The sequence below is a fragment of the Corvus brachyrhynchos genome, unplaced genomic scaffold (genome assembly GCF_000691975.1).
Source record: "Corvus brachyrhynchos isolate BGI_N302 unplaced genomic scaffold, ASM69197v1 scaffold101, whole genome shotgun sequence".
NCBI lineage: Eukaryota > Metazoa > Chordata > Aves > Passeriformes > Corvidae > Corvus > Corvus brachyrhynchos.
Window position 1 is genome coordinate 13,445,287 of NW_008237239.1, and position 14,601 is coordinate 13,459,887.

The 14,601-nt window shown below is 40.0% G+C and overlaps 1 protein-coding gene across 3 annotated transcripts in view; it reads right to left on the bottom strand.

Moving 5' to 3' along the window:
- Positions 1-14,547, bottom strand: part of LPGAT1 (lysophosphatidylglycerol acyltransferase 1) — a 52,594-nt gene extending 38,047 nt beyond the window's left edge. Inside the window, exon 1 of one of the 3 annotated variants that reach the window (XM_017730012.1) lies at positions 14,253-14,547. In XM_017730012.1, the coding sequence (XP_017585501.1) occupies positions 14,253-14,490 (238 nt within the window). In that variant the 5' untranslated portion in view covers positions 14,491-14,547. Of the gene's footprint in view, positions 1-13,177; positions 13,386-14,252 lie in introns of those variants that run through there. The other 2 variants (XM_017730013.1, XM_017730014.1) reach the window with 2 other exon arrangements.
- Between the last annotated feature and the right edge of the window lie 54 nt (positions 14,548-14,601).

The window sequence follows — 14,601 nt, forward strand, 5'->3', positions numbered from 1 at the left end:
GCTAGTTTACTCTTTGGGAGTGGGGGGGAAAGTGAGGTATTTTGAAAGCCACAGTTCCAGCCATACAGAAAACTCTGCTCTCACTTAATCTAGATTCTCCAGTCATCCCAGTTGAAAGTAGGGCTTTAAAGAGCAAGTAACTGGTGGCATATAGCAATGAACCTGCCCAGGAAGAGATGGCCATTTCCTCTCCTTTCAAGATTTGCAGACTGCAGGCTTCCAATATAATAACACGGAAACCAGGGCATCTTGAAGCTTTTCTCAAAGAACACAGCTGCAGAAATGACATGACATATGCAGCAATTTTCCAACAAATATCCCAAGGCCATGCAATATCAAGTCTTCCTGGGGACAGCAGAAGAACTCAGCCAAATTTAGTTATTACATACTGCACGAGGGACTGGAGAAGGTGGCCAGCAATGAAAATACACTAGTTGTAAGTCTCATTCACATTTTTTACTGCAAGTTTTAAGTTACTGTATGATTTGGGACCACCAACTTTTCAGAGCACTACACAAGAGGCTCTTTTTGAGGTAAAAGGTATGCAGAATGCAGGAAACTGTCACTGGACTGCAGGAAGAGAGAAAGCAATTTCTCATAGGAAACTGATAGAACACAGCTATTCTAGTGCACTAGTAGTTAGAGAGGTAACTCAAGGGTTTTCTGGTACCCATGAAACATCCTCTGAAGTGCCTTGAGGTTTATGCAATACAGGAACCAGAAAACTGCAATAGGACTGCAAGTGAGCAAGCATTGCTTTTCTTTAAACAAGATGTGGAACTTGCCTAAAACTCCAAGTGAGAGTTTGCATTCATCTCTCTGTACATACAAACCCTAATTAATAGCATGGTGAAAAGCCTGATCAGCCCCCAAACATTCAACTGCTTAGCTCTGAACTGCACCCCTGGGTCTGAGCACAGGCAAGGGTTACACCAAGAGGGTACACATCAAGAAAAGCTGCCAGAGTAACAACAGTTAAGGACTAAGACTATGCTTTTCAAAAGATATGCTATGTTAAAAAAAAACAACTAATTACACTACTGAGCAAGGAAATCATTTTCTCAGTGTTCAAATCAACTGGGCTCAGAAAACCATGATATTTCATATATCCTTTAAATAAGTCATATTGATTAAATACAAACAAACAAAACCCGATCTCAATCTACTCTTCCTCCTCAGGGAAGCAAACTGCATGACTTTAACCACTGGCTGAAGGTTCAGGTCAAGAAAACAATACTATTACTGGAAGTCAAGATTCTAACTGTGGTAAGATCACCCCTTATATCCCAGCTCTGATCATTAACTTCTGTTTACCTAAACCAAGCTGACACCTTGAAGTTACCTTTTCATATTCTTCAGGTCTTGCCTAGGTTACCACAAGACATGATGATGTCTTGTTATACAGCTGATGTTTTCCAGCCCAGCTCATTGTCCAGTACAAATAATCACCACATAAAAGTTGTGCCAGATGTATTTGGAAAACCCTTTACTTTCAGATTAACTGGGTTAAATGGGAAAGGCAAAAGGCCTTTCAATGCATTTATTTGTTGTCTGCTTACAGTGACCTCAGAACTGAGGAGCTTGTCTCCACTTGAAGGACACTGACCATTTAAATCTTTTCAACTTAGTCAAGTCTGGACAGAAAGAACAGCTACTGAGCGCCTGAATGATCACAAGAACACTGAGAATGCAGATGCAGCATAATCTGAAAATTAATATCCTCAAGCCATAAAACAGACTACTAATCAACAGCTGCAGCATTACTCTCTTCTCCACCCACACACCTCTGTGCCATTCTCCAGTTCCAGTGGGATAGCACGGCCATAAACCACAGAACACACCCAGGCACTGGGCAGTCTCAAGTTGCAGTGTGGAGGGGGACACTTAAAAATGAAAGGCCTGCAAAGAATCAAAAAATAACTGGGTACAGATGCAAGAAAGAAAGATAAACCTTTTAAGAGAAGCCTTAAATGTTTCTACCATTAGGTTTCAAGGACTTTGAAAAACTTCTCATCCACGCTAAAAGTAACAGTCTTTACAAGGAAGTTGTGACATGAACAAGAACTGTGAAAACATTGTCCCTTGGACTTGTTAGATACCAGGTTAATTTTTTCCAAATAATGGATTTTATAAAGGCCAGGGGGAAAATGATGTTCGGTTACCACAAATTCAATGAAATAATTTAATCATAAACCAATTAGAAGCTAATGGTGCAAATAAATATAATAGTAAATTCCTATACTTAGTTTTATGTTTCTGTTTATGCAAATCCCATTACAAGAGGCCACAGAAAGTTTGAGAAGCATGCTGGAATGTGTATGACACCAATTCTGGCTGGGAACTTAAGTATTACTTTTGTTGGTATGACACAACAAATGATTCAAGAGAACAAAACCTCTTATTAAATTTGCCCGAGGTTATGCTATACCAGTTCAGCGACTTTTAAGAATTAAATGTGTGGCCAGGTTTCAGGTTGACAGTAAGCAGAAGCCCATCATAAAATCAGAAGTAATACCTTTAATGGCACACTCAGGCTATCACAAATTAAGTAATTAGCAGGAAAAAACAGCCTGTCATTTTATTATTATTGCTGATGTACCTCAAAGCAGCAGCAGAAAGTTTACTGCTCCTAATTTTAAAAAAGTTTAGCTCTCTGGCATCTGTTACTATTACAAAACAAATAATCCTCTTACACCTGCTGACAGCTGCAAGAAGTACCTTGGATTTGTGGCCAACAGCCACTACTTGGAATTTCAGTAGTACTTTTCACAAATATAAAATGGTCACTCTACAGAAACAAATTTATTCAAACATTCTGAATGGATGATTTCAGTATCTATCCTTCGTCCTCGGGGCACAGACCAGTATACAATGCACCTTCAATGAAATACCCAGTCTCAAATTGTGAAATATGTTTCTACAATGACAGTAATTGACACTTCTCCTTCTCCCTCTCTTCTCGCTCCTCAAATTAAAAAAGAATTCCACAGCTCAAATATTAAAAAATTTCTATAGATTTGGAACAAATGGTGAAAATGACAGCAGGAAAATGCTGTGAAACAAAAAAAGAAAAAGAACAGACTTCAGAGTACTTCAATTAAAAGCTACTTCGGTGCAGAGCAGTTTCTCTGGAGAGCACCCATAAAGGGGTTTAACAACAGAGTTGTGAAAGAGACTGTGGAAATAGGCTTCTCCATTTCAAATATAGAAGGGTGCCACAAATGAAAGATTTGATGACTCTCAAACTTCTACTTTACAATTAAATGATTAATGTGAATACTTGTAAGTCTGTGGGTAGCAATAGGCACTGTAAGCACTTTAAATGCAACTTGTTATGATCTGTGGCTACTAGTGCCTTGGCTTACTCTTCTCCTGAAACTCTTGCCAGAAGTCTTACAAATGACTTTTTCTTCAAACAAAAATAAAACTAGGCAAAAAAAAAAAAAAAAAAAAAAAAAAAAAAAAAAAAAAAAAAATATATATATAGTAGGGCTACAGAAGTCTAGCACTCCCACAGAGTAAGAGGTTTGGTCAATACAGGTCCAACATTGAATTCTACCTATCCAACCAAATCTGCCGTATTTTGCTCAAAGAAAACTGCCTCAGATCAAACCCAGTGAGCAACCAGACACTCAGATTTGCCATACAGTTTTTGCTAAGTATCAGGAAAGGGTGGCAATGGGACTGGAAAAGAAGGGAGGAGACCACCTGCTACAGCTCCTTCCCACAGCAGCCACCCAAAATAACCCTTTGCCCTCCTACAGGGACACCACTTGTGGTTACATGAACTCAGCTCTGCATTTTGGCTTTTTAAGTTCAGTAGGATGTTAAAACAAATCAGAGAATGTAAGCAATGAAGAGGAAAAAAAAGGTATGCTTCAGTATTTTCTCCCTTTGAAACAGAGGAGGAACAAAAGTGTTCTTCCAGCCTGCAGAAATCTTGTCAAACTCCAGAAGCCCAAGATAGGCATCAAATGATCTTGAGGGTTTCGCGACGCGTTAACCAAGACAACAGAATTACCTGGGCAAAGACCTCACCGTTGCCACATTCCCTTCCTCTGTTACTAAGTTAGAAGACCAAAGTATTAGGTTTGATAATACGAACAGAAGAGTTCCAAACACAAAAAATATTCATCTGTTCACTTTCGTATCATCCATGCAAGAAGTTTAACAGACATTTATATTAACCACGCCTGCATCTGGAAGCATTTCTACAAATGTAAACTGAACCTCACAGGTCCTTCATTCTCTATTAATGTATACACAGGCTACAGTTATATTTACTTCCAAGTAATGCTGCTGACAGGAGAAACATCAACTGAGTTTTATGCCAGAGAAAACCACAGGAAATAAAAATGGGTAAGAAAGAAGAATGCATTTGGAAAGCAAACTGGCAGGTACCAGAGTTGGAGATTTTCCAGGCCATCTATATATATTTATGCATATCAAAACAGGACAGGTTCAGGTACAAAACTCAAGAGGCCACACTTCTAATCTGATGCCTTCACAAGTGCTGCACAGTGGTAGAGAACCCTTATTGACAGACTCTCATGCTGCTTACAACCCACACCACTGCTCTCTCCCAGGTTTTCCCAAATATACTCAAATATACCTTGACCTTCATGTTTTTACATGTCCCTGGGTCAGATTCACAACTGTTTTTTACTTTGATCTGCCTAGAGTAATCTGAGCATCACTGCTCTTTCTTGAGAGTTTGTTGTGGTTTTAAGAGGAAAATTAACACTGTCCTGGACAAAATCAGGACGGAATTTCAGTCAGGTTGATGTCCTCCCAGTCCTCTTTTTAGAAGGCTACCTGAACTTCTGTTCAATTTAGAGCAGAAGGTATTGAAAGCTCAATACATTAAGTTCTTTTACCAGTTAGCCTTTTTCCTAACATTAAGACTAAAGAGTTTTCTGCACATGCCTTTTGGACCTAAAAGGCTGTGCTAAGCAAGGTGTACTAAACCCTACAGGAAAGGATGCTGCTTCCAGCACCATCTGCCACTGCCAGGTTAATGTGTTGCTTCAGAAGCAGAAGTAACAAATGCTGACTTCCCGAAACCTCGTTGTCTAACCTCCTTCTCCCCAACAAGATGGACAAGATATGCTGGCACTGTGGCAAACCCTAAATCATTGATGCACTGTTTGAACAAGCAGCAGATGTCAAACAAGACATACAATGGCTGAGTCTGCCTGCACTACCCTCAGCTGAGGCACAAACTTGGGTCTCTCTCCTCCGCTCAGCTGTCAATTTTCACAAAACTCATGAGAACACAATTATGCCTGAAATCCGAACCATCTGGTCAACTGCAGACAGATTTGCAAGGAAGCAAATCAGAAGTGTGGGAGAGGTGAGAGAAAGAATAGCTGTTAAACAAGTACCTTAATCTTATCAGGAAACTATACTTAAACATGGTCACATTTATCTACATGGGTAATAAAAACCCAAGTCACAAAATTATACTAAAATGGTGTTTGATGGCCCACCACACTCAAACATAACTGATGCTTAAATTAACCAAAAGTATGCATTCTTAATATTGATGGGGTTTTTTCTCCCCCCCAGTTCTGGCAAGCAAACACAGACACTATGGACTCTCACAGAAACTCCACAAGCTTGTAACTACGTGATCATAGAAAACCAATTAAACTAAATTTTAAGAGAAGTCACAGGCCTCCCTTTTGCCACCAAAAATACCCCAAATCCACAAGCACTGATGCCACTGTCCGAAAGAAGCAGCTTTCCTGAACTCATGTCCTCCCAAATAGTAGCAGCTCTGCCCCTTGCTCTTAGAACACCATTTCTACTTTTAGTTCCACATAAGTGAGCAGCAGTAATAAAGCTATTAATCTTTCCTCCCCTCCTTTACTTAAATTACAAAGCTGAGGTGAGTCTCTAAGCTATGAACTATTAAACTCCTTAAACAGGGACATTTCCTTACCCTTTACAACTGTAACATTTAAACAAGAAGTTTTCAGGTTATGCTGTATGAATCAAAAGAACTAACACCATTGGCATTATCTGGTAAAGCACTAGGAAAAGGCATAATGAAAGTATTTAAGAAAAAAATTAAACAAAACCTCCATGTACTACTGTCTTATTAAATCTTAAAGATTTGAAATGTTCTACATTTTAAGGGGGACACTAAAAATTCCCTTCTTCTTTACAAAGAGTCAAGGAGATTGAATCTCTTCTATTCTGGCTAGGAAACAGAATCACTGACTTGCCCAATTTGGTTCTACTTCAAGTTAGGCTGTGAGTGAAATGGTTCTGGTTTGATTTCAGCCTGCACTAATGAGGCTCATGACTCTCTTAGAGAGGTCTTAATTCTTCAGTAGCTTTAGAACAACTGAGACAAAACTATTGAACTGTGAAGGTGAACCACTGATATTTTTTTAGTGTTATTCTCCATCCTGTCCTTTACATATTTTAGAACAGAAGGTATAGTTGTTCATTGAGACAAAACTTTCCCTAAGCTCTCCATGACGGTTCTCATTTCTTTTCTGAACTGCTACTTTACTTAAATGTTTATTACTTTATAATGTTCAACACTAAACAACTTCTGCAATGTGTTGGCTATTCGTGCAGCTTAAGTACTTTTGAAGTTCTCTTGAATTGTCTCTGTAGCTGACAAATTCAAATAGTACACATAAATAACTTTAGAGGAACCCCACTGCTGAGCTTGCACTAGAACCACTGGTCTTCTTATTCCTTTATCAACTAGTTTTCAGTTCACCCTAGTCCTTTGTTCTCACCCTAAGCTTAGTTTTCTTCTCTAAAAGAATTTGGCAGAAGGCACTTTTCCAATCTAAACAATATTAACCAGTTAAGAAAATAGTCAGAAAAGATGAAGAAGTCTACTTCAGTGACATTTTATTCACACACTAAAGCCCTATCCTGCACAGGACTGCTCTCTTGAATTGGGGCCATAATCAGTAGTTAAAAAAATACACTAAAGCTGGTACTGTCACCAAAACATGCATTTCCTTCCTCTTTCTCCTTGCTGTTTGTACCTACCTTCTCTCACCACATCCACAAAATGGACTGGGTTAGTGATTGTGTTTTCTAATTCACCCAGCAAAAAAAGGGGTGGGTAGTTTTAGCGTGGGCCAGGGCCAGCTGTGATACAGATCACCATACAATCATTAAATATTTGGCCAATTGAACTGAAGCAATGGTGCTAGGATGAGTCTGAAAGGCTGAGATTGGCTTTCTTCTGCAGCACTGCCTGCTTGAAATGCTTTGGTGGGGGGGGAGTGGAGAGGAAAAAACACAGACCAGCCTCATACACAGAATCCCTCACTGGTGTCACAGAACATTTTTGGGAATGCAAACACATTAGCCTTATTTATTTCAGTAAGTGCACATCCAATGGCTGGACTTTTATCTGAGCTGTGCTGGCTGCAGGAGCAGTGCAATTCCGTGCCTATGCAATCATGCATTTGACATGTCATCCTCCACATCAGAGTTTACATCCCACTGCAACAAATGCCAGCCAGTTACGTATCTTGGAGCTGTACTTCAGCTCAGGTCACACTGGAGAGTTACACCACTAAGACTGTATTCCATAAAGGGTTTACTGACTATCCTGTCTAATTAAGGTTGCACAACTCTTTCATTTTTCAGCACCTTAAAACCTTGCCAAACTAACCTTTGGCAAGACTTTTCTATCCTTCTCAGACACGAGAGAAAAAGGGCAACTGATGTATTCTGTTTGTCTGTTTGAGCCTCATTCTAAAAAAGTAACTTCCCAGAACAAAACATCAGAGAAAATAAATTTTCTTCTCCACATTAAACATTCAATTTTTTTCTCCAGCTTTCTTGAAAATCTCTAAAACTTTCATGCTTTAGAACAGTTACACTAAATGAGAGTGAGAAATTGCATCTTTGACATAAAGGCACAATCTCTGACACGTCCCAATACACACGATGACACTGCTCAAGTGGAAAAAAAAATCACTTCAAAGAATTTGTGGACAAAGAATTTAACTAAGATTTTGCTTGTCCAAATCAAAGCTGGACAAAGCTTTCCTGTAATTATTTCACATGGTTCCTAAAAGCCTACGATCAAGGAACAGAACAGGAAAAGGTGAAGAGAACAGAGACACACCTCTCAGGTATTCTTAGTCATATCCTTTCAGTAATGAAGGGAGAAGTAAGAAGACTAGTGTGAATAGATATGTTAAAAAAAAAGGCCCAGAAGAACTAGGAGGGATAAAACAGATGCTAAAAATAGCAAACTTGGCAATAAGGCGGAACAGAACCCAGAATTCCTAAAACTTTGTTTTCCTTTGGCTGTTAGCACATGAGCTAATTTAGATGCATCCCACAGCCATTGCTGGACTTAAAAGTATAGAATCACACCTTTCTGTATAGGTATTCATCAATAATTTCATCTTTACTATGCTTTGGTAGGCTTCCAATAGCTCTTGTATTATCCAGAGTAGGTGAAACAGGAGCAGAGACCAACCTGCTCTAAAAAAAAAAAAAAAAGAAAAAACCCCTAAACAAACAAAAATAAAAAAAGGACTTAAATATCAACAAACAACAAAAACAAGAGTGTGTGCTTTTACTCTAAGTTTTGTGCCAGGAGGCAGCAGCTGTCTGAAAATAAAACTCAGAGAATATTTCACTATCTAATCTTTTAGAATGACCCTTTACAGTGAAATGATACAACAGAAAAATAAAATACAAGCTTTACTGCTTTTGACACACTAGATTACATTTGCTGGCATTAGATGAACTACAAGGAAGTATGGTAACTGTAACCCATGTTCCCAAAAGGAGATACGGGGATTTCCTGATGTGATTTCTCATGTCATCAGAAAAGGACAAGGGTCTCTGTATAGCACTCTTTGCAGACCCATCACATGCATGGAGAAACTGACACTGAGTTCACTGTACACTTTCCCTCCTCTTACGCAAAGCTGCAATGGGTGTTTGCTCTGAGGCCATGGTGGAAACAGCTCCAGTGTCCCCAACTCATTCAACTCTGACCTTTTCTTATCGAGACAGCTCCAAAGTTACACACAAACCTCCTCTTACAAGCAGCAAAATGAATTCAAAGACTCCTGCTTGATCTCAGTATAACCTTCACATCAGGGAAAGCTTCATTTAAGTCAGAGATTGCCTAGAAACTCAACACACGCCCACAGCATAAACCAGAAGTTTATGTGCAGTACATTGCTACCCAAATCTACTGAGTCACATCAGGTATTTTTGCACATTCTAAGAAAACGTTAACAAGAACAATTTTCCTTCTCCATTTCACACACTGCCTGACCCCAAAACCAGAAGCTGTTTTGCTGTGCCTCTCCCTGCCCAGTCCTCAGAGTAGTGACTGGACCCAAAACCAAAATACTGACAATGAAAAATCACACTGTAGGAACTGAGGAGGGTAGAACCAATGGCAGGGTTAGAGGCATACATAGGTCTCCTGAAATAACACTGCCTGCCTTATTTGGGAGAAAAAATTTACTTTATCTCATCTGCTGTCCTTCAGCTTCTGCTGCACTTCCTGCCCAAGGAGAGGGGCTGACCCGTCATGAGAAGCAGCGCAGACAGCAAATGTTGTCTGCACCAAGGAAGTGTTGTCACAGCAACTCCACCTGTATTTTTTACAGCTCTGGAAGGCAAAAATATTTGCATTCTTAGAAGATTAGAGGAATTAAGGCTGTTGACTCATAAAACGGAAACAAGATTTTGCATTAGAAGGAAAAAAAAAGTATGACTGCTGAAAAAATTACAGAGTGGTCACATCCTAATCACGTATGTAACAGCCAATAAAAGTTAAATCACTTGGGAGGAGAGGAGACGGGGACAATTAAAAATCAAAATCTCAATCTCAGTTCTTCTTTACTTGGCTGAACAACAGAGAAGGAAAGAGAAATTCTCCTCACTTGACAAAACCTGACAATTCTTACAGACACTCTTTAAAATTAGTCATCATCCTGGCTGACACAGAACAGCAACATCATAGGATTGGTTCACTTTTAATTAAGCGCTGCATCATTATACTAGCAAGCATACTCACAGCACTAAGAGTTTTTGCATGTGGTAAGAGGTGAATAACTCTCTTCCACCTGCCCACAGCCCACTGACCTATCCAATATTACTGCAAGGCTCTGTGTGTCACTGAGAGGCTGAAACACAAGGTTTTGTCAAAGTGTCCTCTTTGCTGCTGGAATATCAAATACTCCAGGCACAGCTCTGAAGAAACCCACTCCCCAGGTGCACACGACCCTGTAGAGCCCACAGCTTCTCTCCCCTGGTGCTCTGACAGAGGAGCTGATGATTGCTGCAGCCAGAGGACACTCACACTCCGCCAGCTCCTCCACATCTGCAGCCAGAGGCGCAGGCTGGGCACAAGCACTGCTCCCTACAGCGGGACCGAGCTGCGTGGAGCAGTGGAACAGAACATCAGCACCCTGAGTGTCAGGACTGCACTGCCAACTGATTACTCTGCGGTCCTAGAGACTCCTAATTGCAATACTGAAACAACACCATCACAGGCTCCTACCGACTCCTGCATTCAGACAGCAGGAAAGGCAACAAAACAGTTTGTCTCTGTGTAATAAATTAAGCAAGCTTCTCTCTAGCAGTCCTGTTTTTGGTGATTTGATTAGGTACACGGATAGTACACTTAGTCTGCAATACTTGACCAAACAAGATTCAATCTGTGAGACGATTGCTTTAAAACTAGTTTTGTAGGTGAGCAAAAGGTCATCAGAAATTCACCACCACAGATATGCTCCATCTCCCTCCCATCTACTGCACTATTTAGTGCTATCTGGTGTACTCATCTATTAAATGACAAATTATAGTACAGGGGAAAAAGGTACTTGCCAACAAAGGATCAAGCACTCTCGAGTTTGCTTTTTTTAGAATGCATCTTCCAACAAATGCGGGAAAATATTTAGAAGTATTATCCAAAGGTGCCTTTCAAATCGCACTAATATGAAGATTCCGAGTGCCCTGGCTGAACAGCTCCTACAAGAGCAATGCATTTATAAAAAAAGCCTTTAAAAAAAAAGGAGATTTAGAAGAGTTATAAGAAAGCCTTTTTGAAATAATATAAAAATAAAGTAACATTGCTAGACTGTCTGTACACTCTTCATAAAAACATACTCAGTTTTCATTTTCGTAAGAAACCCTATAGAGCTCAAGAGAACAACAGAGATATTTATCATACTCTGCCCTTTAGAAATCAAAGTAAACCAATTATGCACAAGTTCTCTCTCATACTTGCATCTTAAGAAGAAAAAGATTAGGGAGAGGACAGTGACCTTTACAATTTCTCTTCCCATTCCTTTCTTTATTTTGCTTGTCCAGTCATACGCTACCTCTTTACATAATATCAAGTGCATCTGCAAATAGAAACACCTACATTTATCAAAACACCTACATTTATCAAAAAGCACAGATTAGAGCTACTGATACAGACACAGATCAGGTAATTTCTGTAATAAATCCTCTATGATGCTAACAAAAACCCCCAGGTTTAGACAGGGGCAAGGAAGAGATGGGCAGACCCAGTTCATGAGTTCTTCCTCAGCTCTTCCAGCTACATTCAATAAAATACACCAACAATTATGCAACAGCAGCAAAGCCCAGAAGAATAAGCTAGCACTCATCACATTTTCTTCCTTTGGTGCCGAGCTTCCTCCTACACATTACACACAAATTACAGGAGCAAAAAAGTCCGCCCTGAATCTATTTTGCAGGCTGAGTTTAAGTTCCTAATTACAAATGTTTTATGTCACTTCTTAGCCAAGAGATTACCCAAGCTCGGAAAAGGAAAAAATAAATAAACTAAAGAACTAAAACACACTTTCGACACAACTGAAGCAGACCACTCCTGCCAATTAAGAGACAAGTAAACTTATTTATCCGTTTACCCTCTTAAAGATGAACAAACCAACAAAAAACCCCCTCACCAACTACTATGCTAGACGAAAGAAAAATCTTTAATCTTTTCAATGAACCCATACTATTTACTTACTATCTTGTATTTACTTTTGCAAGGATAGAACACACCGAAGCCTACCTTTCACTTAGTTTTTTGGAATTAAAAAAAAAAAAAGATTCCAGAGCAGTGTCTCTTTCAGATGCACCACTGCAAGTCTTGGACACCAACTCTAATAAAGCAGTATTTCAGTTCTGAGTTAGTTGTGTCATACTCGATAAAAAACAGGGGACCTACTGGCAATTTTTTGTAACTCTGTTAATCAGAAAAAAGACACACAGATTACCCTGTCTACATAGCTTGAAGCCAGAAAGATACACTCTCCAGGTTTCCTCTGCACGTGGTGATGAGCACTGATGTGGTTAAAGAAAGGACAAAGAAATAAGCTGTTCTTGCTAGTTCATAGCTTTCAGTATAAAACATGTTAACGCCTTTGTGTCGAATAAAATGCATTTAAACTAAAATTTCATACAAGCATTTGCTTAAAATCCTCCCCAAAAGCCATGCTTCATAGTGAAAAGCGAAAAGAAGGGCCTCCTTACCCGTACACCATCCCATAAAACACTTCTGCATAGCAGTCTGTAAATACTTCAAACAAATATACTAAGACATTTCAGGACTGTAAAACAAATGATTTCAAATTGTCAAGATACATCAGCAACACCAACCAACAGATGCTTCAGGAAGACTCTAGGATGTGCAGATCATGCTAAGACCACCTCCCAAGCAATAGGCAAAAGAAACCACACAGTTCTGCAGTCAGCAGTAGAACTACCCTGAGGAAATGGCTTTCAAAAGTTGTCACGGGACAATGAATTTTAACCAGCACATTCAGTATACACAGTGAATCCTCGAGGTCATTTGCTGTATGACTTTAACATCACCATTATGTCCATAAACTTTCCCATTTCCAATTAATAATACACACGACACCTTGAAAGTCAATCCTTCCTTCTGGAAGGCCTTTGTGCTTTAAGACATAAAGCAGACTTTTACAAGTGTACCTGCCACTGCAAACACTATGTGGACTTCTTTTAATGAGCAAACATATAAAAAGGTTTATAAACAGCAGATCTGGATAAGCTTGAGCTGTACCAGGCAAGGCAGTTTTGAAGCAGTGCAATGTTGCGACAGTTCTAGCCCGAGAGATCAGAGCCTAGCTTGCTGCTGCTGCTGCCACCATCTCCTGAAGAAGAACGGGAAGCTCACCTAGAGTATCCATAGAAACTTTGTGCATCTCGGAAAGGCACACGACAGGGTACCAAAAGCCACACTGGCACAGAGGCTTCAGCTCTTGTTGCCTAACAAGACTCCGTCTGGGTCAACACTGACTTTCTGACTAATCAGGAGTCTGACCAGACTCCAGAGCTGTGTGCTGCCATTCCTTGTTTTTCTTGTTTACACAAGACCTGCAGATGCAGCCTGGGCAGAAGAGAGGGAAAGAATTTTAGGAGGGCTGCTTATATTTTGCACTCAGTAGATTCATTTCTTCCCTTTCCAAAGCACATACAAAGAATTGATGGCTGTTTGCTTGCACAAAGTGCAGTAGCCAGGATGAAAATCAGTGCATCTGAGGACAAGACCAGAGCCTTCCTTAATATTTCAGTTCAGTCCATCACCTTGATGAGCCTATGAATACTAAACGAGCAAAAACAAGTCCAATAATAACCGCAAAGCAAGCATGCAGAGGGAAAAACCCTACAGATACTGTAATTAGCACTGCTAACAGTAAATGAAGAGTCATACAGTTGAGAAATATTGCATATCATTACTTGAATGGAAGAGGTTCCCTCTGTTTCCCTCCGTTCTGAGACGGCAGAAAACAGTTGCTGCTGGAAGGAATAGAAGACCTACTCTTCTGACATGAGCTTCATGTCAAACTTCTTAGCCTTGTCTCCTGATATTTCTAAGGGGAGATGATTTAGAGATACACAGACTTTATATAAGAAAAGTTAATTCTACCAGCTACATGCACAGTACTAATCAACCCGTTTTTGAAGGGATGTATCTTTTTCATGTAACACTAAAATAACATGATCAAGATACTAAGGAAAACTCGTATTTCTCATTTTACTAGGAAAAAATACTGATTGCAAAGCAGTAAGTTTCTAGCTATGATTTAAAAAATGCATACAGCATGTCAACCCAGAAACGCATCTGTGTAAGGAACCTGAAAGAAAAACATCCTGCATATCTACAATATTCAGATATTCCCCTATACAGCCCCATATGAAAACAGTCTCTTAACATATTAGTACTTTTTAAATTAATAAGATATTCTTACCTGTGTATCCTGCCCCCCAGCCCCAGGAAGCCACCATAGCTAAAAGCCATTTAAATAACACTCCTTCGATATACCAGAAGCTTTTACTGTCCAATATTCGGAGAGGCTGCAGCATAATTAAATACAAGACGTAGGACGGAATAGCAACCAGGTTATTGGCGACCATAAAAGCGAACCTGAGGAGTGCTTTCAGGCAGGTATAGCCCCCCCGCCGGGCCTGCTCTAGAGTCACGGCCATGCTCTTCACAGCGGAGGGCGCGGGACCGTCCTGTGGGCAGAGGGAGAACAAGGTGGCACAGGTAGCGCTCCCCGAGGGGGCGAGGCGCGGCTGTCCGCCAGCCCTGCCCCA